The sequence below is a fragment of the Chiloscyllium plagiosum genome, chromosome 32 (assembly GCF_004010195.1).
Source record: "Chiloscyllium plagiosum isolate BGI_BamShark_2017 chromosome 32, ASM401019v2, whole genome shotgun sequence".
In the NCBI taxonomy this organism is placed as follows: domain Eukaryota; kingdom Metazoa; phylum Chordata; class Chondrichthyes; order Orectolobiformes; family Hemiscylliidae; genus Chiloscyllium; species Chiloscyllium plagiosum.
In genome coordinates, this window is record NC_057741.1 from 25,865,611 (window position 1) to 25,891,316 (window position 25,706).

Consider the following 25,706-nt stretch of genomic DNA (forward strand, 5'->3'; position numbering starts at 1 on the left):
ATTTTAGATTAACTGAATATATTTCGACCTGAACTAAATTGAACTCATGGTGAAATATCAAACTCCCTACTATTCCCACAGTAATGTCAAGTTCTGCTTCAAATTTTAAAAAACCTTGTTTTCACATGGTGAGGGGGGTAAAGCAAAGCTAAGGTAGCTAGAGGTGGTGATTGACTCGACAATACATGTTCAGTTGTAGGGGAGTCTCTCGGAATTGATGCAAAGAAGTTACATGCAAAATCTAGAAATAAGGGCTTGCTGTAGGAAAAAAACAAACAGAACAACTGACTTGTTTTTTTTTGTGTGTATCTGAGTTGATTTAATATTGGCAATAACATTAAAACATGCCAAATTATATGATCACAAATATTAACTATAAATAATATGCATACTTTAAATAGTAAGTTTTTTTTAAAATCTTTCCTTTATACATTATTCTAGGTTGGAGATCTTGTTTTTGCACAGTTTGTTGTGGCCAATAAAGATATGGAACCAGAACTGGTTTGCATTGACAGCTGTGGCCGATCTAATGGGATGGGAGTGATTGGACCAGATGGATTATTATTTAAAGTTTCACTGAGTATTGCACGCAAGTATGTCACAAATTTGTCAAGACTCTGAGCTCTTTACTGCCAGTGAACTGTCTTAATTACATTTTGAATTTCAGGCTGCTTTCTCCAAACTGTGACGTCATGAAGAACCTCGGGGAATTGTACCCATTTGAAGTAGTGGTTGGAATGAATGGACGGATATGGGTAAAAGCCAGAACATTGAAGCATACGTTATTAGTGGCTAATGTATTGGAAAGCTGTGGGAACATGACTGCGGAACAAAGGAGACATGTCTTCAAAAAACTGTCAGAAAATGTGCCATAAATCCAAGACTCATCAAATTCAATATGAGTGTTTTGAACTTGGATAAATGTCCTTGAAGATACAAACACTGGAAGAAAAATGATTTCGATTATAACATGAACAGTTTGTCTGACGTTTTGATAACTAATAAATATTTTGGTTATAAAATATCTTTAATTCTACAAGTAATTTTTAAATTTTAAGCTCAGGCAAGAATTGAACTTATCAAAATATTTCAAGTATGCAACTTTTTATGGTCTCCCCTGACTTGTTTCTGTAGCATAGTGATCTAATATTTTACTATCTACCTCCATACAACTTGAAATAAAATTAGGGAATACCTTATTAGCTCCTTAATAAATTAAGTTATGCGCTGCCTTACTGTAATTTAACTCACTATCTCTGAATTTGAAAATAACATTAGAAAGTTGAGTTTTTTAACTAATTTGTCTACTTTCAACTGTGGTCAATTTTGTCATTGTTTAAAATTGGCAGATTATCAAAAAAATGCATTTCAGATCCATCCTCAACTGTAGAGTCAGAGTCCTGCAGCACAGAAAGACAGCCTTCAATCCAACATGTCCATGCTGACCAAGTTCCCAACTAGACTAATCGCACTTGTCTGCATTTGGCCCATACCTCTCAACCTTTCTTGTGTGTACCTGTCCAAATCTCTCATGCATGTTGAATTGGCACATGCATTTACAACTTCCTCTGACAGTTCATTCCATATACAAACCACCCTGTATGGAAAACGTTGCCCCTTGGATCCCTTTTAAATCTATCTCCTCTCATCTTAAAATATGCCCCCTAGTTTCTGACTCCCCTTCCCTAGGAAAAAGACCTTTGCTATTCACCTTATCTATGCTCCTCATGATTTTATAAACTTGATAAGGTCACCCTTCTATGCTGCAATGAAAGAAAAGTCCCTGCCCAACTAGTCTTTCCTAATTCAAACCGTCCGCTCCTAGTGGGATAGGCTTATAAGCCTGAATGGCCTATTTCCTATATTCCTCTCTCTAATTCATCCTTAATTCTCAATTTCCAATTGTATTGAGGAGTCATCAGCCACTTTAGGAAGGATGTCAAAGCATTACAAATGGTAGAGGAAATTTACTGGAATGGTATCAGAAATCAGAGATGTTAAAAATACCCTTGTTCTTGGAACAATGAAAACTGAGATTTAAGATGTGTTCAAAATAGAGGGTGGGCTTAATTGTTTTATTTACTCTTCCGACTGGGAGGGATGTCAGTGACGAGGGCATGAACTTTTAGGGTGATCAAGAGCCAGTAGAAAGCAAAATCATGCATGTACAAATTGTATATGTGCAAAATTGCCAAAAGCTAGCAAAGAAGTTCAACTAATAAGGAAAGAAAATTAAATGTTGGCCTTTATTTTAGAGGGAATGAAATATAAAAGTAGGTTTTAATATAACTCTACATGACACTAGCCAGACCACAGCTGGAATACTGCGGACAGTTTTAATTCCCTTAACTGAGGAAAGATTCACTGGCATTGAATTTACTGGCACTCGATCGACATCCTGGAGTGATCATTGAGCTGAAACTCAACTGGACTCCCCATATAAATACAGTGGCTATAAACAGGTCGGAGGCTAGGAATAATATGGTGAGTAATTCACCACCTGATTCTGAAGCCTGTCCACCATCTACAAGGGTCGAGAGTGTGGTGCTGGAAAAGCACAGCAAGTCATGTAGCATCAGAGGAGCAGAAGAATCGACGTTTCGGACAAAAGCTCTTCAGGAAGGCACAAGTCGTTCTTTAAAACATCGTTTTAGCATTTAAGTATGTGGGAACTATATGGTCAATGTTTTAAAGTTTTGAGTGTCAATAGAACTACTGGAAAGTACTTGATAGCACTTCTACCTGTTACATAGACGTGCTTTAGTCAATATTATTTGACCTTATTTGTTCAATGCATGTTAGTTAATTTCTCTGGTTTGCCTGTTGTTTTTGTTAATGACTCCTGCTAAATGGGCACCTTAACTTTAAGCTCCATGCTGTCTTTCCATTCATTTCATGACATCTGAGGTACTTGAATGGTGCGTTTCTCTTCCAAGGTATCACCCAACTTTATTGAAATGTAATTTTAAAATCTAAGGAATTTGCTTGTGGACTTCTAGGAATGTCGGAGTTGAGATTGGGACTGCAGAAAACCTGGTGCCCAAACCTTATATTTGGGGTTTATGGACATGTTGGCAATATTTGGAATAATTAGGCACCTCTTTTCAGTGCATATTATTGGACTGTTCACTGAGGCAAGAGGAATGTTCCTGCTTGCTTACCTCAAAGCTGAAATAAGTGCAATCTAAAATTTTTAACTGTAGCAAATTGTGTTTACACTATTGTCTCCATCTACGAAATCAGCTTCAAAGAGTAGACTAAAAGCAACTCAGTTCTGGGAATCTGAAAAACAAATACAGTAAACACCACATCCATAATAAAAGTAGCATTTCAGGGTTGTGAAGAAATGCTGATATGATTTAGGAGCAAGAGCAGCCAATCTGGCTCCTTGAGATCAAAGCTGAGCCCAATTTGGCCTTAAATCTGCTTTCTGTCTGTCAACTATACCCTTTGACTCCCATCTGATCAGGAAGCTGTAGCTCAGCCTGAAAATATTCAATGACCTTTGCTGTGCTGCTCTCTGGGAAAAGTAAGTTGCACAGAGTTGTGACTCCCAGAAAAATATTGCTTATCGGAGGAACAGTATTTAACAACAGCAGAAAAAGAGAACAGAACCTCTCCCCCACTGTGTATTCTTCCTTTTGCATAGCCCTTTTAAATTCTGAAGAGCTGGTGCCAATATAGTAATGTTACTGGACTTATAATTACAAGTACCAAGCTGATGTTTGGGGACAGGGGGCATGGGTTTAAATCCTGCCATGTTAAATGGTGAATAATTTTATTAGATTCCCTACAGTGTGGAAACAGGCCATTCGGCCCAATAAGTACGTACCAACATTCTGAAGAGTCACCCACCCAAACCAATTTCCCTCTAACTAATGCACCTAACGCTATGGAAAATTTAGTATGGCCAATCCACCCGATCTGCCCATCTTTGGATTGTGGGAGCAAACTAGATCACCCTGAAGAAACCCATGCAGAAACGGGGAGAATGTGCAAATTCCACACAGACAGTCGTCCAAGGCTGGAATCGAACCCAAGTCCCTGGCTCTGTGAGGCTACGGTGCTAACTACATGTGGAGTAAAAAGCCAGTTGAATGGCAGCCCTCAATTATTTAAAAAATGACATATGGATCACTAATGACCTCTAAGGTGAGAAATCTGTTATCTTTACTTGGTCTGGCATAAATGTGAGTCCAGATCCATAGCAATGTGATTGAATCTTAAGTATCCTCTGGGTAATTAGAGATGGGTGAGATATGTTGGTCCAACCAGTGACAGTCCCATCTCTCAAATTTTGTTTTTTAATTTGCAGCTAATTGCAGTTTCAATGATTGGGGAAAGACCAGAAACACAAATTTGTACTCTTAGTTCCAAAAAATGTTGACTGACTCAGTCACTAATTCTGATTTCTCTCCACAGATGCTGTCAGACCTGCTGAGCTTTTCCAGCAATTTTTATTTTGATACTGTCCTGTCATATCATTTCAGAGTATCATATGGACATCAATTTAAATTGGAAAATTAATGTCCTATTAAGATTAGGGGCAAATGGAGTCTCCATAGTTTATTTGTATAATTCCCCTATTACTGGTGAGCATATTTTCTTAGTGTTTCTGTGTGGAAAAAAAATGAATCTCTGGATTGGTTTTTCTGCTTCTTTGCTGACAGGTTTAAAGGTGGGGTCACGTAAAATCCTGCTGCCTAACTCTCTGCCTACCAAACCTCGATGGGGAGGGAGTACAGGGGGAGGTGTCAGGTGGTTTGTCTGATTTTTGGGCCTATTGAAGCCTGGGAGTAGCTAACGAATGGCCATTTAAGTGTCTCATCACTGTGGTTGGGGTAGCCAATACTGGAACACCAGCAGCTTCATCTGGCTAGGGCTGAGCAAGGATAAAGAATCTAATTTTCAGTTGGAAGATAATGCCCCACCCTGATCATTTCCCCTGCACATAATTCTCACGTCCATCACATTACTTGTTGATACACATGACCGTGGATTTAATTAGGTACTTCAGCAAGGTAGGACTAACTGACTGGAACTGCAGGGGTTACAGAGCTGCCAAGTGTTATTTCAAGGCTCCTCGCAGTGGGGACTGCTTTTGAAATCATACATGAGGTCCCCTCTGGAGTTTTAACACCAGGGCCCCCCTGATGTACCTATTGGAGGAAACTCCTATGAAAATCTACCCCCCCATACCTGGTCTTCCATTCCCTCAAACTCTCTCCCTGTGGTCTGCAAATATCCCCGAGTTATCTTCAGTCCAGTTGGGCAATATCCAGGTTTGGGCTGGCAAAAATGTGTACCACTCAAGTGCTAGGTAATGATAATCTCCAGTTGAAAATGTATTGCTGGAAAAGCACAGCAGGTCAGGCAGCATCCAAGGAGCGGGAGAATCGACGTTTCGGGCATGAGCGCTTCTTCAGGAATGAGGAAACTGGAGAAATCGGAGTTCATCCCTTGTGGTTGGAGGGTTCCTAGGCGGAAGATGAGGCGTTCTTCCTCCAACCTTTGTGTTGCTATGGTCTGGCGATGGAGGAGTCCTCATTTCCCCTCCCCCCACCGGTCAGACAGTAAGATTAGAACAAAGAACAAGACAGCACAGGAACAAGCCTTATGGGCCTCCAAGCCTGAATTTAGTAGTGAGTCACTTTCTGACTTCCCAAAGTTCACCATCTGCAAGGCACAAGTCAGGAGTGTAATGGAATATTCATTTATCTGGATGCGTACAGCTTCAACAACAGTCAAGAAGCTTGACAGCATGCAGAACAAAGTAGCCCGCTTGATTGGCACCACATCCAGAAACATGTAGCTCTTTCACCAACAATGCTTAATAGTGTACCATCAAAAAGATGCACTGAAGAAATTCATTAAGACTCCACGATTGCTACCATCTGGAAGGACATAGCAGTAGATATATGGGGAGTGCCACCCCTTGCAAGTTCCCTTCAAAGCCATTTACCCTCCTGACTTGGAATTTTACTGTCAATGGGTCAAAATCCTGGACTTCCCTCCTGGATGGCATTGTGGGATACCTATCCTGAATGGACTGCAGCAGTTCAAGAAAGCAGCTCCCCATAACATTCTCAATGGTAACTACGGAAGGGCAATGAATGTTGGTCCAGTTTGTGGTGTCTACAGCCTATGAATGACGTTTAAAAAATAAAACATCTGTTATCTTCTCCTCTTAGATGTTTCCCGGTTGTCTCAATAATGGCTGCCACATGAACAGAAAAACAGAAGTTGGAAAAGCTCAGGTGCCCTGGCAGCTTCAGTGACTGAGTTTTTCCAGCAATGTTTGATTTTGTTTCTCATCTGCAGTTCCTTTAGTATTTATCACATGAACATGGTGCTACTGGGACTACTGATCTGCTGGGTAATCTGATGAGTCAACAACTCTCAAAGGCAGATTCCCTCCTCGATTTGGGGGTAGTGAACATCTTGCCCTGTGCCAATTAACATCCCATCGAGCATGAAATGCTTGTAAGACAGCCTACTTACTCAGATGTGGGGTCTTAGCCAATTTGAGTTGGAGGTGCAAGGAATCCACATCTCTCAAAATTAAGCCCATGTGAAGACTATCGTATTGGCTTGGTCTTGTATGATTGATCCAACATTCAGATTGCTGGGGACATGGGTATGGGTAAAAAATATCTTTAACACCATCTTTTAAAAATAAAATTTAAAATGTATTAATTCTAGATCCAAAGTCCATGCTGATCCCAAAATAAGACCCTGTAACTAGCAAGGGGAAGACTTGAAGACAGCAGGGACAAATACCCAACTGCCCAGACCTACTAAAAATCTAACCTGATGGTCTGAATTCTGAAGTACTGTATCATTTCTATATAAGACATAGAGAAACTCATTTTGCTCACTTCTCCAGGATCATTGGCCTTGATGATCACTGAACCATACCTTGGTAGGGAGAGAGTTTTGGACTCCTAGAGTTAATCATTACTGCATGGTTTGCCATTTCTCATTTGAACTAGATATCATCTTCCTTCGGGAGGTTATGAGGTCTTGGAATTCTCCAGCCCATGCAAGTTCAAGTGCTTAGTCTCTTCAAGACTGAGGTTATAAGATTTTTGGATTCTGCAGGAATTGAGGAGTCGGTGTGGACTTGTTGGGCCGAAGGGCCTGTTTCCACACTGTAAGTAATCTAATCTAATGAAAAGTGTTGAAATCAAACATCAGCTGTGACAGCAAACAGGGGCTCTTGTGGTGATGTGGTAGTGTTCCTACCTTTAAGCCAGAAGGCCTAGCTTCAAGTCCCATGCGCTCTGGGGTGGATCATAGCACACTGAAGCAGGTCCATTAAAAAATAAACTGCAGAGCAGATTCAGATGGTTATGTGTCCTGCTCCCATTTAAGTTCATATTGAGTTATTCAGTTGTGTTTGGCTATTTTTGTGACTGATGCATATTTTTCACATCACCATAAAGAACAAGTTTCATCAAGAAGAATCAGAATAATCAGTCAAAAGGAATTTGGACCTTCAACCGAAAAGGGAAGAAAAGAAATTCAGGTTAGCCATGGGTGAAGGCAGGGGAGTGGATTATTAGATCAGCCATGGAATCACAGAATGGTGGAAATGACTGGGCTGATTGGCCTACTTCTGCTTCTGTATCTAATGGTCTTAACTAAGAGTTAACCTCAATTACATTGAATTTTTAACAACCTCAGACAGCTTAAAAGCTAAAACTAGGGCATAGTTGAAAGTTTTAGAGACGTTTCTATCACCATTGTAGCTACCTGGCCTGCTGAGATCTTGGATAACCTGTTGCTTTTAGTCCAGGTTTGCAATATCAGTAGTATTCTGCTTTTGTTTAACTAGAATCTGAGAATGGTGACAACACAGGGCCTATTCAGGTTATCATTCTGTGCTAACCCTCTGCAGTTACAGTTTTGAAGTGAGTAGAATGAAACGTCTCAGATTTAAAACATTTATTTCGCTCTCCATATGGATGATTGTCACCACAGTCGCAGCAGTGTGCACCATCGACAAGATACATCACTGTTGCATTCCTTCAACAGCACCTTCCAAACCCACCACCTCTATTAGAATCATGGAGATATACAGCACAGAAACAGACTCTTCGGTCCAACTTTTTATTTTAAAAAATCCCTACAGTGTGGAAACAGGCCATTCGGCCCAATAAATCCACACTCACCCTCCAAACAGTAACTCACCCAGATCCATTCCCCTCTGTATTTACCCCTGACTAATGCACCAAACCTACACATCCCCAAACACCATGGGCAATCTAGCATAGCCAATCACCTAACCTGCACATCTTTGGATTGTGGGAGGAAACCAGAGCACCCAGAGGAAACCCACGCAGACACAGGGAGAATGTGCAGTCTCCGCACAAACGGCACTCGCCCAAGGTTGGAATTGAACCTGGATCCCTGGTGCTGTGAGGCAGCAGTGCTAACCATTGAGCCACCATGGTCCATGTCTAAGATATGTCCATGCCCAGATATCCTAAGTAAATCCAATTGCCAGCATTTGGCCCAAATCTCTCTAAACTCTTCCTATTCATTTACCCATCCAGATGCCTTTTAAACGGTGTAATTGTACCAGCCTCCACCACTTCCTCTGGCAGTTTATTCCACACACGCGTCACCCTTTGTGCGAAAAAGTTGCCCATTAAATCTTTCCCCTCTCACCTTAAACCTATGCCTCTAATTTCAGAATCCCCTGCCCTGGGGAAAAGACCTTAACTATTCAGCCTACCATGACTCACATGATTATCTAAACTTCGGTAAGGTCACCCCTCAGCCTCCAAAACTCGAGGGAAAATAGCCCCAGCTTATCGAGCCTCTCCCTATAGCTTTATGACTTACAAGGACAAAGTCAGTGCATGTCCGGGAAACACTACTGCCTTCAAATTTCTTTCCAAATCACAGACCATCTGAGATGGAACCATGTCACTGTCCCTTCGAACATCTGATCAAAATCCCAGAGGTCTCTCCATAACAACACCCTGTTGGAGTGTATGTATACCTTAGGGACTGTAACAGCCCACATCACATGAGCGATTTAAAACAAAAACTGGTCCTTTTATTTTTGCAGTTTTTTTGTCTTTTTAATTTCAGATTTCCAGTATTCTCCTTTGCAAATGCACTGATAACGTGCAGAAAAGGAGTTCTTATTCTCTCTGCTTCTCAACGTCCCCTGTTGTAGATCTCGCAATGGGAGGAGCTGAGAGGCTGGCAGTCGGGAATGGCAGAGTTCAAGCTCAGAGCAACATTGTGCTGCAGAGGAGGAGAGAGTTCACCAGCAGGCTCTGTCTGTTTGGAGCACTACCCCTATGCGCGTAGCCCCAGAAGGAAACATGGAACCCGGAGCCCTTGATCAAGGTTTGTTCAGGGGGAGCGAACAATGTCGACATTATCAGCCGGTGAGTCCTGTCCTTCATGGATTTCGGTTCTTTCATTGCACGGCTGTAAAGAGTTCAGGACTGGAACTGTTGTCAAGCCGTTTCCATAACAGCGCCTCGTGCTCCGGGCTCGGAGCCAGAACAGGGAGAGGGAGCTGGAGGAAATTACACAATTTGAGAAAAATCTCGCGTTTTGAGGAATGAAAAAGAACTTTAGATCTTGTGTCATTGTTGCTATGGTGTCCATTAGAGAAACTCAAATGCAAAAGAGAATCCTATAGAATCACAGAATCGTTACAGCGCTGTAGGAGGCCATTCAGCCGGTTGGACCTAAGTCAGTTCTGTTACCTAATGCCAATGTCTTGCATTTTCTCCACATTCCTTGTGCACTATTTCTATCCAAATATCCCTTGAATGCCTCAATTGAACCTGCCTCCATCATAATCTCAGGCAGTGTATTCCTGACCCTTGCAACAAACTGTGTGATTTTACCCCCTAACAGCCCTTGTTTGTACATCACTTTAAATCTAGAGCCTCTCGTTCTTTCCTTTTTGCTTTATCTTTTACAACTTCTCCCTACCTACTCTGTCCAGCTAGCTCGTGATTAAGTTCTCATTCCTGGAACCACTGGTGTAAATTGCTTCTGCACTCTCTCCAACGCATTCAGAGTTTTCCTATAATGTGGCATCCACATCTGTACACAGCACTCCAGCGGCTGTTTACCAAGTGTCTTGTACAAGTTCAACATCACTGTCCTGCTGTTGTCTCATTACAGAGAGGAAGCCAGGGATTTATTGCTTATTGAAAGTGGATTTTTGCTTATTGTAACATGTTTTCACTCTTTTCAATAAGAAATGCAAGCTATCTAATTAGAATATTAATACATTGTGCATTATAGCCACTAATTATTGTAAAGGTTACATTTATAGCTTTTAGTTAATTTAACTGGATCAGGTAAGCCAGGAGGGGCATAGGGGCGGGCTGCCTTAGAGTGGTTGGAAGGTAGGGGGCAGAGTGGTGCCTGCTGGGTTGCTGGAGGTCGGTATTATATGTACTTTTTTAATATAATTGGACTGTCTTTTATGTACTTACTGTTTTGTATAACTGAAACTGGGATTTGAGGTTTGTCCTCATTTCCCTGAAAACTGGTTTAACAGTAGAGTTTGGGGCTGGCTTTGCCATTCCTCTCCCTTGTAAAATTGCTGTTTCTCTGTATACAGCTGTTAATGTTAACTGTTTTGTAAACTGCGTATTGTTTTATAAAATTTAAAAACGTTGGATCAGATAACATAGAAATTTGGGTTATTGCAGTCACTTCTTTGTTTTAATGGAAGAAATATTGGCCTGGATTTTGTGGTAGTAATTTTGGCAGAACTGTCCATGCTTCCCCTGCTAAATACCCCTAAACTGTAGATGTACAGGCAATCATGGAAATCCAGAAGCCACTGTCAAGGATTCAATGGTTCATCGTAGAGTGTGCAGTTGAAGATCCCCCTCTCCTTGTTGCAGTCAAGTAAAAATGACTGAGCTGATGAGAACTTGCCCTATGATATAATTATCAAGCTGGAACAATCATTCCAGACCTGCATCTTGTTGAATAAGATTCCTGCCGCGCAACTTCAATGATGCATGGAAATTGATTTTATGGATATCAAATTGTTCCATAATTTTAAAAAACTCTTAATGTTTACAGTACTTCAGCTTCCACTTTATCTCACTGTGTGTCTCTCATTTCTTTCATTCTCTATAAATTTTTAATACAAATATCAAACTTTAAGAGCAATGTGCTTCATGGTTTGCAGTCAGTGAGAATACTCTGATGTGACTGCTTACCCTGGTTGATTATGTCACTCTTGCTAAATGGCTGGAGATCATCTTAGCTTGGCACCAAGTGGAAGCTGATTTTATGCAAGAGAAAATCCACACCACTAAGATTGCTTGATCCTTGTGGGCTGCCTTTAGAATTCCAAAATGTGTACACCTAGGGGGTGAATTGTTCTAGACACGGCATTGATGAAGCCATTCACACATTTGTAAATATGTCCATCAGAACTAAGAGTGGGAAAGTCGTGGTATCAGTCAGTGTGCATCGTTGATTTGATGCTAGCAGTATCATCTTGGAACTCAGCATTCTAATCCATGTCTTCTTTAACCTCACACAGAGGAATAGGCAAGAACAGCAGGAAGGATGTCATCAGCAGTTTAGAAAAGGGCTTACAATATGCTGGGCCCTGGCTTCTGATTTCTCATGCTTTCCACAAAGCATGTGATAGAACAGACCATTAGCACGGTGAAACAGTTACTCCCTGGCCTCCTCTGGAGAAGCCCTGCAATACCCCACAAATTGAATGGCTGTATTGATATTGGCCTGCCGTTGTATCAATGATTTGGTTTAGTTGAGCTATATTTGATTGTGTTTCTCTGTTGTCTCATTGCTGTTCACCGTGCTTGATTGATTAAGCCTTCTGAGAGGTAAAGTAAACAGAAGCTTCCAGAAAGACCTGAGAAATTGGAGTTGAGTGTATATTTGGAAATCCTGTGATTGCTGAGATATTTTAAAGCTGTGTAAATAAACTTGTGACACTCTTGCAGTTCGTTTCATTGCCTGGAGCTAAGTACAGTGTATAATATACAACAAACCAGTGAGCACATAATTCTTAACATCACAAAGGAATATTTTTTACAAACACCTGATGTGTGGAGGATTGAGAGCAGGTGGACAGGGTGGAACATGAACTGAAGGAGAAAGAAGAGGAAAGAGGAGACATTATGGACTGACTGTCTCTGGCTGGACCATCTATGAAGATCCACCAGCCTTATTCCCATTCACTAACAGCTCCATACCTTCCCTTCCTTCCCTGACTGAGCATCACAATGAATTCTTGGCTATAATGCCACCAGAAAATAAACATTCCAAGTCAAATTAATGATTGAAATCATGCCATATTGCATGTAGAAAACAAGTGAGTCAATGTTGAATGTTCCATTCGTGCCTGGCCTCAGGCTGCCTTTTCCAGTCCGTGTTCCTGAATGAAATGGGACCTCAATGGCTGCATCGAGCCTGGTGAATGGGCTGCTGATTCCCAATGTAAATCTCCATGGAGCAGCTTTGGGTCTGGAATATGACTCCCAACATGCTCCAGCTCAGCAGGGGACGGCGGTCTGGACCTTCAGAGCAAGACCACTGGCAGAGTGATGGAGGCATGTTGGTGGTTCTGAGGAAGTGTTACTCAACCTGAAATGTGAACTCTAATTTCTCTCCACAGATGCTGCTAGGCCTTTCCCAGCAATTTCTATTTTTGTTTCTACCTCCACATTATCCTTTTGGACTATAATGCATGTAGTACATGAACTGGTTGCTGTGAGGGTACAATCTAGGGAAATATCTTGATCATGTTGTACTTCTTGGGTGTCTTAATGGGGAAAGGCACAGGGTCATGTTGTGGGGGTGTGGCAGAGGGGTTGGGTCAAAGTAAGAGGTTCGTTCTTATACCACCTGCAGCTTGTAAATCAGAAGAGTTAGTGAGTTTTGAGAAGATATGTAGCTCAGGTTGAGGTTTAGATTTTTAAATTAGATTAGATTACAGTGTGGAAACAGGCCCTTCGGCCCAACAAGTCCACACCGACCCGCCGAAGCGAAACCCACCCATACCTCTACATTTACCCCTTACCTAACACTACAGGCAATTTAGTATGGCCAATTCACCTGACCCTGCACATCTTTGGATGGTGGGAGGAAACCCACGCAGACACGGGGAGAACGTGCAAACTCCACACAGTCAGTCGCCTGAGGCGGGAATTGAACCCGGGTCTCTGGCCCTGTGAGGCAGCAGTGCTAACCACTGTGCCACCGTGCCGCTCTGGATGTAATTTTGCTTGCTGAGCTGGAAGTTTCAATTTGGACCCCATCTACCACCCTGTGAGAAAAAGAACAGGAAATTATCACCAGCACAGGAAATGGCATCACCAACCCAAGGAACCTAAACACATAAATAGAAAGCAGGACATAACACCAGTGCTTCACCGGATGCTCACTGATGATGTTACCTAGCATGCTGACGGAACATGAAAACAAACCTTCCATTTCAGCGAGCAAACTTACATCCAGGATCAGAAAAGTGTTTGGTGAGGAGGAATTGAGATATGAGATGGAGTAGTTGGTGTGCAAATCCAGGAAATGTGATGTTTTCGACTCTGCCACTGACTGCAGCCTCAGTAATGGAAATTCCAGTAATGACCAGTATCACCACCTCCATGGGGGTTAGAATCTGCAGGTGCACCAGTATCCTCTTAGGTTAGTTCCTGCTGTCTCTGGATCTACATCATTTGGTATTGCAAAAGAGAGGGAAGTGTAAGTCTGCTGCAATCTGGCTGATGTGGCTGTCAAAGCTGAAAGCAGTGTGTACAAGCTGAAAGGTGTGGGTATTGAGGCTTGCAGCGTGCTATGTGTTTGATGGCGAGGTGAATGATCGGTATAAGGCCTGGTTGAGAGAGATTGTTGTTGGTAGGTGAGTGATGAGGGTGTGATGCTTTGAGTATTGTCTTGACTAGTGCACTAATAAGAGATAGTACTGGAAGGTGCATTCACTGATCTTGACAATTCCTGTAATGTCATTGAACTTCTCATGGCACTGTATCCAAATCCTCAGGACATGACTACTGCCATTAATACTAAATCTATCAAACCAAAAATCTGGGTCCGCTACGTAGATGACACCTTTGTCATCACAAAATGAAACAAGATAGAAGAGACATTTAACATCATCAACAATACCCTCACAGGCATAATGTTCACCAAGGAGGAAGAAATCGACAACAAACTCGCATTCCTGGATGTCACAGTCGAAAGAACGGACAACGGAGAACTACAAACCTGCGTATACAGAAAACCAACAAACACTGACCAAATACTTAGCTACACCAGCAACCATCCTAACACACACAAACGAAGCTGTATCAGAACAGTATTTCAATGAGCCACCTCACACTGCATCACAGACGAACTTCGGAAAACAGAGGAGAACCACCTATACAACGTATTCAAGATGAACGGATACTCAAAAAATACAGTCCGCAGATTCCTCAAGAACAAACCACAACAAGCAGACCAAACACAGCCAGAAACCCTAACCACCTTACCATACATCAAAGAAGTTTCAGAAATGACAGCCAGACTACTAAGACCCCTCGGAATCCTAATAGCACACAAACCCACCAACACTCTCAAACAAAAACTAACAAACTTAAAAGACAACCCATGGACAAAACGAACGTCATCTACAAAATTCCATGCAAGGACTGCCACAAACACTACGTAGGACAAACAGGAAGAAAGTTAGCCACCAGGATACACGAACCCCAGCTAGCCACAAAAAGACATGACCCCCTCTCCCTCGTAGCCCTACACACGGATGAAAAAAACCACCAATTCGACTGGGACAACACATCTACCCTGGGACAGGCTAAGCAAAGACATGCCAGAGAATTCCTAGAGGCCTGGCACTCCAACCACAACGCCATAAACAAACACATAGATCTAGATACCATCTATCACCCTCTCAGAAAACGAACAGGAAATGACATCACCACAAACCCCAGGAACCCCATTCAGAACAAACATATAAATAGAAAGCAGGAGACAACAGCTTCGCTTCACTTGGAGGTCGCCACTGATGATGTTACCTAGCCAGGTAATGAAATGTCTGGATATCAAACCTACAGCTCAGCGAGCAAATCTACACCCTAAACTAAATCCAAACTTTACTCAGCCTTATATTTATTCACAGAGTAAACTTTGCAGTTAACCACCTTTGAACTCCATGACCCCAGTTTCAAGGAATGGCTCTTTATATCTATTTAAGTAAAACTTCAATTAACACCGCCCCACCTGAATAAAAATTAAACACAATTGATCGAACACTAACAATTGAGCCTCTGCTCAGGTGCTCAGTCAACCAATGGCATGGTTGGCTGCTTGGCAAAATCATTGACATGTGCAGCAGTGTGTCGTTGGCAATCTGCCTGTATTGCAGAGTGTGGGGTTAATCAAGCATTGTCATCTCCAGTTCAGTTTTCAAAGGTTATTCGCTTTAACCCCATCATGTTTTATCTGCAATTTTGTTGTGGATCAGTTTCAAGTGCTGTACTGCCTTGTTACATTTCCAATATATTAACTTTGAAATGTGCAGTATTTGCTTTATTAAAATTGTCATTCACCAAATATATTTTTAAAATTCTAACAGACATCAAGGCCAACTTCCTGCTGTTCTCCAAGATATTCTCAAACCAGACTGAATAAAACATTGGACACGGACAGTGGAATTTTAAGGTATCAAATGATAGAAATAATTCACTTTTTAAATATTCAAGTTATCGATTTAATGTAAGATGGTAAATCAAGAGAAGTTACTATGAGAGTAAATAGATTTAAGTGTGATATAAAAAAGGGCTACACTGACAAAACAAAATACTTTTTATCTGCAAATTGTTCATTTATGTCTTGCATTGCTCATATTAGTAAGGGGTTGACACTGTCAACACACTCACACTTCCACCCCAGGTCACAGAAAATATTCATCAACAGAGAACTATTAACTCAAGCCATCATGACAACAAGGACTCAACAAAGTGGAGTCAACAGTACAATGGCTGTCTGCAGAATGAACTGTTTAAATGCAAAAACTTCAGATAATTAATCAGAAACATTTATATTGTTGCCTAGTTGGAAGCTGGACCATGGTAAGCCAGCTGCTTATACCTTCTGAGGCATGCAAATAAAATTCTCAGGACATTTCAGCATAATTCATTAAGAGAAGCTCTGAATGGATTTTAGAGCAACTTGCTGACCGTACATTGAAGGGGTTTTCAGATCCACGCTTAATCAGGTACACATGAGATCCTGGGCTACCATTTGAAAAGAGAGCAGGAAATTATACTAGTTACTGAGAAGATACTTCATATCTAACATTCCATGGAAGGACTGCATTTTGAAGAGTTTTGCAAAAGGTAGATTTATTTCAAGATTTGTAAAAATATCTGGAAAGATTTCTTCAGAAGAGGTCAATAGACATTAATAGACAATAGACAATAGGTGCAGGAGTAGGTCATTCTGCCCTTCGAGCCTGCACAACTATTCAATATGATTATGGCTGATCATCCTTAATCAGTATCCTGTTCCTGCCTTATCTCCATTACCCTTGATTCCACTATCTTTGAGAGCTCTATCCAACTCTTTCTTAAATGAATCCAGAGACTGGGCCTCCACTGCCCTCTGGGGCAGAGCATTCCACACAGCCACCATTCTCTGGGTGAAGAGGTTTCTCCTCATCTCTGTCCTAAATGGTCTACCCTGTATTTTTAAGCTGTGTCCTCTGGTTCAGCACTCACCCATCAGCGGAAACATGTTTCCTGCCTCCAGAGTATCCAATTTTTTAATAATCTTATGTCTCAATCAGATCCCCTCTCAGTCTTCTAAACTCAAGGGTACACAAGCCCAGTCGCTCCAGTCTTTCAGTGTAAGGTAATCCCGCCATTCCAGGAATTGACCTCGTGAACCTACGCTGCACTCCCTCAATAGCCAGAATGTCTTTCCTCAAATTTGGAGACCAGAACTGCACACAATACTTCAGGTGTGGTCTCACCAGGGCCCTGTACAGCTGCACAAGCACCTCTTTGCTTCTGTACTCAATTCCTCTTGTTATGAAGGCCAGCATGCTATTAGCCTTCTTCACTACCTGCATGCTTACCTTCATTGACTGGTGTACAAGAACACCCAGATCTCTCTGTACTGCCCATTTACCTAAATTGATTCCATTTAGGTAGTAATCTGCCGTCCTGTTCTTGCCACCAAAGTGGATAAGGATCCATTTATCCACGTGAAAGTGCATCTGCCATGCATCTGAGCACTCACCTAACCTGTCCAGGTCACCCTGTAATCTCCTAACATCCTCATCACATTTCACCCTGCCACCCAGCTGATGAAATTTGCGAATGTTATTGCTAATACCATCTTGTATATCCTGAAGATAGATTGTAAAAAGCTGCGGTCCCAGTACTGATCCGTGCGGTACCCCACTGGACAGTGCCCGGCATTCCGAAATGGAGGGGTGGAGGAGTGTGGAAGGATGAGAGAATGCAGGCTGCGGCCCTATGAAGCAGGGGGAGGGCTTGCAGTTGGCCTGTGTGGGGATGTGGGAGACTACAGGAGCCTGGTGGGCAAGGGCTGGCCTGAAAGGCAGCGGGAGGGACGGAGGGAGGGAAGCACGCACGGAGGAGGAAGAGCAAAGAGAAAAGAGAAAAAAAAGCCAAAGGGGATAAAGAGAAAGAGCAAGAAAGAAAATGTGGCTGGCCAGCACGCCTTGAAGTAGGCAGAAAAGGCAGGGGCCAGCGCCTACGGCCATACTAGTCTGAAAACGCCCGATCTCGTCTGATCTCGGAAGCTAAGCAGACTCAGGCCTGGTTAGTACTTGGATGGGAGACCGCCTGGGAATACCAGGTGCAGTAGGCTTTTTCCGCCAGCAGTGGCTGCTCAAGTCACCCCTCTGCACTTGTCTTGTGCCAGGCAATGGAGCGGCAGGTTATTTTTGCTGCTGCTGCTGTGCCTGGCATCAGTCTCCTGCAGGCACGAGACACGGAGGGCTTTAAAAGCTTCCCAGTCCTCTGTTTTTCCACTTATCTTTGCTATGTTATACTTTTTCTCTTTTAACTTCATATGTTTCTTAAACATTCACTGTGGACTTTGAAATCCTTTTAAAGAGGCTTCCTGTAAATCACATAGATGGTAATAACTACTTGAAATGCTTTCAATCCCTGCTGGGGATATTCTTGGAACAGTGACTGACTTGGACAGGAGCATATTTTATCTAGTTAGTTGGAGGGAAGCCTGCTAAGAACAAGCTGTCCAGCTGATCTCTCCCATTTCCAAGGGTGAAATCTATTTGTTCATTTGAAAGGATGGCTGAAAGAACATCTTAATAATATACTTCCTGAACAAACTAGATTTCAGAGACAACTGACTCTGTGTGTGTGTGTGTACTGAGTATTGCATCTTTATTGAATAGCAAACCATTCAAATAATAAGCCAAATACTTTGTTTGAGAAGCCTGTTGAGAGAAGATATTGTTCGTTAAAACCTTATCTAGATAAGGTCTTTAATTGATCATCTTGGTAACTGGAAAAGGTAATTTTATTTTATTTAGTGACTCATGGAGTAGTGGAACAGGAGCTATTGTCCATTTCTCTGCCATTTGTTGCAACACAATGTTGTGAGCCCCATTTTCCCCTCATTCAAACTTCCCTCACTATCAACAAATCCATGCGATTCGCTTGTTGCTTGGGAGATCTTCCAAATTGGCTGTCACACATGCACAAAACAATTAATTCTTTTTATCACTTCCTGACATATGGGCTTTGTTGGCTAGGTCAGTATTTGTTGCCCTCCATAATTACATTTGAGAAGGTAGTGAGCCACCTTCAGAAACCATTGCAGTCTGCTGTAACTACACACATAATTCTCCTCAAGAAGAGTTTTCCAAATTCTGTGACAAAGCAGCAGTTAAAGATCAGCAATGTATTTCCAAGTTAGGATGGGGACATAGGTGGTGTTTCCATGGATATGCTGCTCTCCTTCTTGGTGATAAAGGTCTGACGTTTGGGAAGCACTACCAAAGGAGCCTTGGTGCAGCATATCTTGTAGATGGTACACATTGCTGCTACCTTGCATTGTAATGGTGACAGTGAATATTTAAGGTGGAGCACTAGGTGATGATGGAGTGGGTTACTTGGTCCTGAATGATGTGGAGCTACTTAAGTGTTGTTGAAACTGCAAGTAGAGAATATTCCATTGCACTTCTGTTTCATGCCTTATAGGTATTGGAAAGGCTTTGCAGAGTCAGAAGGTGAATTACTTGCCAAAGAATTTCTAACTTCTCAGTTGCACAGTATTTGTATAGCTGGTTGAGTTCAGTTCTGGCTAATGGTAATCCCATGCTGTTGAAGATGAAAGATTCAGCAATGACAATGCCATTGAATGTCAAGGTGTAATGTTAAAAGATTAAATTAGACTATCTCTCTGAACATTAACGTAATATTAAAGGGTTAAACTGCACTGACTGAACATTCTGGAAGTGGGTGGGGATGACATTCACGCAGGAATGCAGGCGACTCCCACTCCATTTAGACAGTCATTTGCTACTACTCCCCTACTATTATCAAATTAAACTAATCATTCAGTCCATTCCATTCAGACATGCTTTCAAAGCCATTCCCTGAAGCTAGGATATATCGCACATACCTACATTGTTTTGGGGAATCACAGAGGCAGGAAATTATTTGCATAATGATTCCCCATGATTAGGGCATTTACATTTAGAACAAAGACCAAAGAACAAAGAAAGTGTACACCCAGGAACAGGCTTTCTGGCCCTCCAAGCCTGAGCCGATCCAAATCCACAAATTTGCATTATCTCTGAGGATAATCTCATTCTACCATTGTACCTGCATTAACATGTGGTTATGGGGGACGAGTGACCAGAGTATCTGTGAGCATTACCAACTGACCTGTCTAAAGGGGATGTGTTTTCTTAATTCGGAGCTTCTTTTGACTCGACTTCGCACGCCTGCGAAGAGGGTCAAAGGGGGTCACCTCACTTGTACAGGCCGTAATAAACTTTAACGGTTTGCAGAGGTTGGTGTGTCTGAGTTGCACATCGTGTGTGAAACCTCAGGAAAAGAATCTAACTAAGGGGATATAGTTAGATTGGCTTTTGTCAGAGATAGTCATTGCCTGGCTTCAAATTTAATCAATTGAACATGAAATGCTTTAGGACATTTTATGAATAGGATACTGTGAAATATAAATGCAACTGTCTTCTTACATGCAACAACATGTTCAGAACAAGGGTGTGAATGAGCCTTGCCCAATGCTTGCATGCCAAAGGCAATCTCACATAACAGCAGCCAATATTCATAAACGAGGTTGATAACTGATGACAAATGCTCAAAAAGCTTAGGCTCCTGTTTTTATTTTGAATAATGTGCATTTATTTAAATTATTATACAAATATCATGCATTAATTATTATTAATTATCACATTTAATAGCTTACCCATTAAAGCCTGTGCTTTCCCTACCTCATACTCAGTATAGTTAGTATCTATGATGCATCGACATTACTGTGTAGTCATGTGCTTGAAGTGGAAAGTATTGCTGGCAGTATGTGTTGAATATATATGTCAAAATATCTGACATGTTTAGTTACATTCTTTAATAAAAGGTTATTTTATGATCATTAATGTTGACCAAGATTGGTTTCCAACTGGCAAGTCTTGTTAAGCTCAGCTGGGACAGATCCAAGTTAAAAATAAAACATGTTTTCCAAGAAATCTTTAAGGTCATGGAGCGGTTACTTGGAGGAAGTCAGGTCTGACTTTGTGCTGCTGGATAGAGTGGGAATGATTCTGATCAGGGGGAAACTGCCCTGGGAGGTCAGACTGTTGTTCCAAGTGGAGAACAGGGTGGTCATCGAGAATGGGATTCATGGAGCTGACCCCAGAATGAGTTTAGGTTCTTAGAACCATAGAATTAGTTCATGTCTGGGCTTTGCAAAAAGCTATCTTCAATAAACCAGAAATTTGTTGAAAATGTGAATAAGTGATTAAAACAAAAACTGATACTCTGATCCTTACTCCCTCATGCATTCCTGTGCCCCATCTATGCCAACACATGTCATTTCATGTCACCTGACCCATTCTCATAACCCCTTATACCCTCTATGATAACCTACAATTTCCGCTTGACCCCACTAGTCCATAGAGTCTATGCCAATTTCTTCCAACCAACATCTCCCATAGTCACCAGATATTGTTCATACACCTACCTTGTCAACTCACCCAGAATATGTCGTGGGCAGATCTCTGGATCCATGCTGAGATTAAATAAAGTTTTTCTATGACTATTAATGAAATCACTTTTTTTTCACTGATTAAACAAGACATTCAATATATTTAATTTCCTTTCAGCCCTTACAAAAATAGATATTTTAATTTATAGTACTGCTTGACAGTATATAACCATATGGAGTTACCAATTAAACTGTAAACTGAAAGGCACCCCACTGTAACAATGAAAAGCTATGAAAGCAGCCATGCATCAATAATCCTATAATGATAATCTTAATGTTTAAGTGATAGAATAAAATAGCAAGCACTTTTTGTTTTAAGAGACTGACTACAGTTTTCTCAAATATTTAAAGGGCAGGAGGTCAAAGTACTTTTAGAGATTCACAGTTTTGTTGATGGCTATCTTGGTGACTCTAGTGAACTTGACAGTTGCAATAGGTTTGTGCACTTTTTTATTCACATGTATAGTTTCCTTTAACAATCCCAAAGAAGCTTTCTGAAAGGAGATCTGACCTCTCCCAAAGATCACTTCACCTCTTGCAAAGGGCAAATGGTCTCCCCCAAAGGCATCTTCAAACCATATTCAAAAGGGCCCTTACCCTTTGCAAAGAACTCTGGCAGCTGTATACTACCAGGTCTAATTCTTACTCTGGACATTCCACTAGCAAACATCAGGCCAGCCTGAGGCCAATGTAATTTAACATGTCTGGATGCCTCTGAGAACCACAGATGTGCAAACTGGAATCTACCCCAACCCTCACCTTTACACAGATGGCAGTGTGTGTATGGAATGAGCTGCCAGAAGAAATGGTGAGGCTGGTACAATTACACCATTGAAAAGGCATCTGGATGGGGACATGAACAGGAGAGTTTAGGCAGATAGGGGGCAAATGCTGTCAAATAGGATGAGATTAATTTCAGATATCTGGTCAGCACTCTGACCCTCATTCCTTCATACAGTTGGAACAATCGATCTGTTTTCATGCTGTACAACTCTATGACTCTGAGTTTCGGGTTATATTTTTACTTGTGTACATAATACAGTCCTTGAAATAGTATGTAAAGAATGTCATTAAATATCTTTCTCATTTCAGTTCCTGCAGTAGCAGATCTAGTTCTGAAATTTACAGTATGGGCAAAGGGACATCTTCCAGTGCCATTGGTGAGAATAACTGTGCTACAGATCAGTACGGAATTCAGTTGGAGAGGGATCTGCAGTTAAATTTATTGGAGTCTGAAAGTAGGAGATGTGCTCTTTCTGACAGTCTTAAAACAGCTTGCTGTGCCTTAAAAGAACAGCGTGAACAAATGAGCAAGAAAAATATGGAAGTGATCAATCACAGCGCTATAATTGACAAGATGATCTTAAAACAAAAGGTACAGTAAATTTGCCATCATTTAACTCTACGCTCAGTTAATAACATTCAGAATATTGATTCATTTTGGAGCAGCATGCATGAAGAGGATGGTAACAGAAGATTGAAGGTTGAATATCATTTGAAATGTTAATTAATTGTGGTTTGGTAGTACAGAACTAGAGAATTGGTGATAAGAGAGACATGTGGCTGAAGCATCTCATCTTGTACCCATCTGGACAAATGCAAGAATGCCAAATTTCAAGCATTCACAACTTATGTAGGAAAGCATGCTGATTGATTAGCAAAGACATTGTCATGGAAAAAGCTACGTTCCCCAGCATCTGCATGATTCAATAAGAGGCACAAAGATTGAATATAGATCGTTTATCCTTAGAAGAGTATAAAGGCAGTAGGAGTATACTTAAGAGGGAAATCAGGAGGGCAAAAAGGGGACATGAGATAGCTTTGGCAAATAGAATTAAGGAGAATCCAAAGAGTTTTGTTTTTCAGACTGTAGGCCTGTGACCAGTGGAGTGCCACAAGGATCGGTGCTGGGTCCTCTACTTTTTGTCATTTACATAAATGATTTGGTTGCGAGCATAAGAGGTACAGTTAGTAAGTTTGCAGATGACACCAAAATTGGAGGTGTAGTGGACAGCGAAGAGGGTGACCTCAGATTACAACAGGATCTTGACCAGATGGGCCAATGGGCTGAGAACTGGCAGATGGAGTTTAATTCAGATAAATGCGAGGTGCTGCATTTTGGGAAAGCAAATCTTATCAGGACTTATACACTTAATGGTAAGGTCCTAGGGAGTGTTGCTGAACAAAGACACCTTGGAGTGCAGGTTCATAGCTCTTTGAAAGTGGAGTCGCAGGTAGATAGGATAGTGAAGAAAGCGTTTGGTATGCTTTCCTTTATTGGTCAGAGTATTGAGTACAGGAGTTGGGAGATCATGTTGCGGCTGAACAGGACATTGGTTAGGCCACTGTTGGAATATTGCGTGCAATTCTGGTCTCCTTCCTATCGGAAAGATGTTGTGAAACTTGAAAGGGCTCAGAAAAGATTTACAAGGATGTTGCCAGGGTTGGAGGATTTGAGCTATATGGAGAGGCTGAACAGGCTAGGACTGTTTTCCCTGGAGCGTCGGAGGCTGAGGGGTGACCTTATGGGGGTTTACAAAATTATGAGGGTCATGGATAGGGTAAATAGGCAAGGTCTTTTCCCTGGTGTCGGTGAGTCCAGAACTAGAGGTCATCGGTTTAGAGTGAGAGGGGAAAGATATAAAAGAGACCTATGGGGCAACATTTTCATGCAGAGGGTGGTACGTCTCTGGAATGAGCTGCCAGAAGAAGTGGTAGAGGCTGGTACAATTGCAACATTTAAGAGGCATTTAGATGGGTATATGAATAGGAAGGGTTTGGAGAGATATGGGCTGGATGCTGGCAGGTGGGACTAGATTGGGTTGGAATATCTGGTCGGCAAGGACGGGTTGGACCAAAGGGTCTGTTTCCATGCTGTACATCTCTATGACTCTATGACTCTATGACTCTACTCTTATAGTCTGGATTGCCAGTTCTACTAACTTTAATGGGTAGATCTATTGCTACCAATCCATCTTATTGGTGTTGGCCTAGTTACTGATACCAATTGGGGAAGGAAATCCACAAAGCATACTACTCCAAAGATACTCAATCATTATAGATGGCAAAGATTAATTACATTGTATTTACTGGCTGGATATGTTATATCTAAGATACTGATTGATTCTTCTGAGACATTGGGCTTAACTTAAGAGTAAGCACATATTACAACTTTAGTTACATGTTGATAACAAAGTCAGAAGTCACATGATACAAGGTTATAGTCCAACAGGTTTATTTAAAATCACAAGCTTTCGAAGCGCTGCTCCTTCATCAGGGGAAGTGTTGTTGAGACTGAGAAGAATCATTGTACATCACCTGATGAATACATGGAGAACAATGCTTTAGAGCCTGATGGACAGAGATTTTCTTGTAATGTCAGTTAACCCTTTCAGGCACTAATTGCATTACAAACATACCATTCCTTTTGTTTGCAAACTATGTGTATGAATGTGTGTCTAGCAAGTGTAAATAAGCCATGTTATAAGCTCAACTAATTTTCTTAATTTGGATATTCATGTAGCTAGTGGTTCCGTGTTGCTTTCTTCATGGCAACACTTCAGCCAACCAATCAGCACCTTCTCCTTCTGTGGTATAAATTGTTGTGATTGTTTGAAGTTTGTCATTCTTGCATTTGCCCCGAAGATTGCAAGCTGAAACCTTTTGATGACAAGTCTGTCTTTTTAGCAACATTCAGATACTGCTAATGGAAAAAGCAGCTGTATTTTTATATATGTATCTACCAATGTGCATTGGCTGCCTGTCCATTTATATGTTTATGGGTTCATCCAGGTGACTGTGCATTTATATCTCACTTGTGTATGAGATTACTCTTCTATTCACGTTTATCTTTTGGTGCCTGTACAGACTTAAAGCAAGGTGCAAATTTTGCCTTGGGTTTAAATCCCAGTGTCAGAACCATATAGCCTGAATAGGACTGGCCAGCTCTAACAGTCCAGGCTTCTAGTTATTTTTTTTTACAATCAGAAGCTGTTTGGGATCCCAGAAGGAAAGGAAGCTTCAACAAATTATCCTAACTGTTGCTTTTTCTGAAATCTCTCTTGATGTTGTTTCCTCCTAGATTGGAGAACTGCATGTAAGAATTGGTGTCTGAATTTACCTTTTTGCCAAGGGGTGTGTTAATGTGATGTTATGTATTAGAACAGTTAATTAGTAATAGATACTGTACCTATTATTTGATTAAGGTTTCTAATAGCTAAGTTATTATAAGTTCCTCTTTCTTTTGTTTGTATTTTAGCTATAGTGTTTAAAAGCATTCTGCTTAATGTGGAGTAGTTTGACCAGTCGCATCTTTTCTGGAACATGCACTTCATATCTACCTTTAAAGTAAGAAAAGGCTGGAATTGAGGCTGCCTTCTTAAAATATTTTGAAGGGTTCTGGTCTGGTCCATAACTTTATC

The 25,706-nt window shown here is 41.3% G+C and overlaps 2 protein-coding genes and 1 non-coding gene across 5 annotated transcripts in view; all 3 read left to right on the forward strand.

Moving 5' to 3' along the window:
• The first annotated feature begins 403 nt into the window (after nucleotides 1-403).
• On the forward strand, nucleotides 404-1,024 carry LOC122539435 (exosome complex component RRP40-like). The gene is made up of 2 exons (XM_043674275.1): nucleotides 404-593; nucleotides 668-1,024. Exons 1-2 carry the CDS (start codon nucleotides 487-489, stop codon nucleotides 873-875), a joined length of 315 nt encoding a protein of 104 aa, XP_043530210.1. The 5' UTR covers nucleotides 404-486; the 3' UTR covers nucleotides 876-1,024.
• A 7,675-nt stretch (nucleotides 1,025-8,699) lies between these two features.
• The window catches only part of LOC122539437, a 74,460-nt gene continuing 57,453 nt past the window's right edge, over nucleotides 8,700-25,706 (forward strand). For all 3 annotated transcript variants that reach the window (XM_043674276.1, XM_043674278.1, XM_043674277.1), the window contains exons 1-3: nucleotides 8,700-9,407; nucleotides 15,629-15,714; nucleotides 22,378-22,660. In XM_043674276.1, coding sequence (XP_043530211.1) covers nucleotides 9,318-9,407; nucleotides 15,629-15,714; nucleotides 22,378-22,660 — 459 coding nt within the window. In that variant the 5' untranslated portion in view covers nucleotides 8,700-9,317. The remainder of the gene's footprint in view (nucleotides 9,408-15,628; nucleotides 15,715-22,377; nucleotides 22,661-25,706) is intronic.
• On the forward strand, nucleotides 17,774-17,892 carry LOC122539602. The gene has a single exon (XR_006309127.1). It is a non-coding gene; the product is annotated as a 5S ribosomal RNA (ribosomal RNA).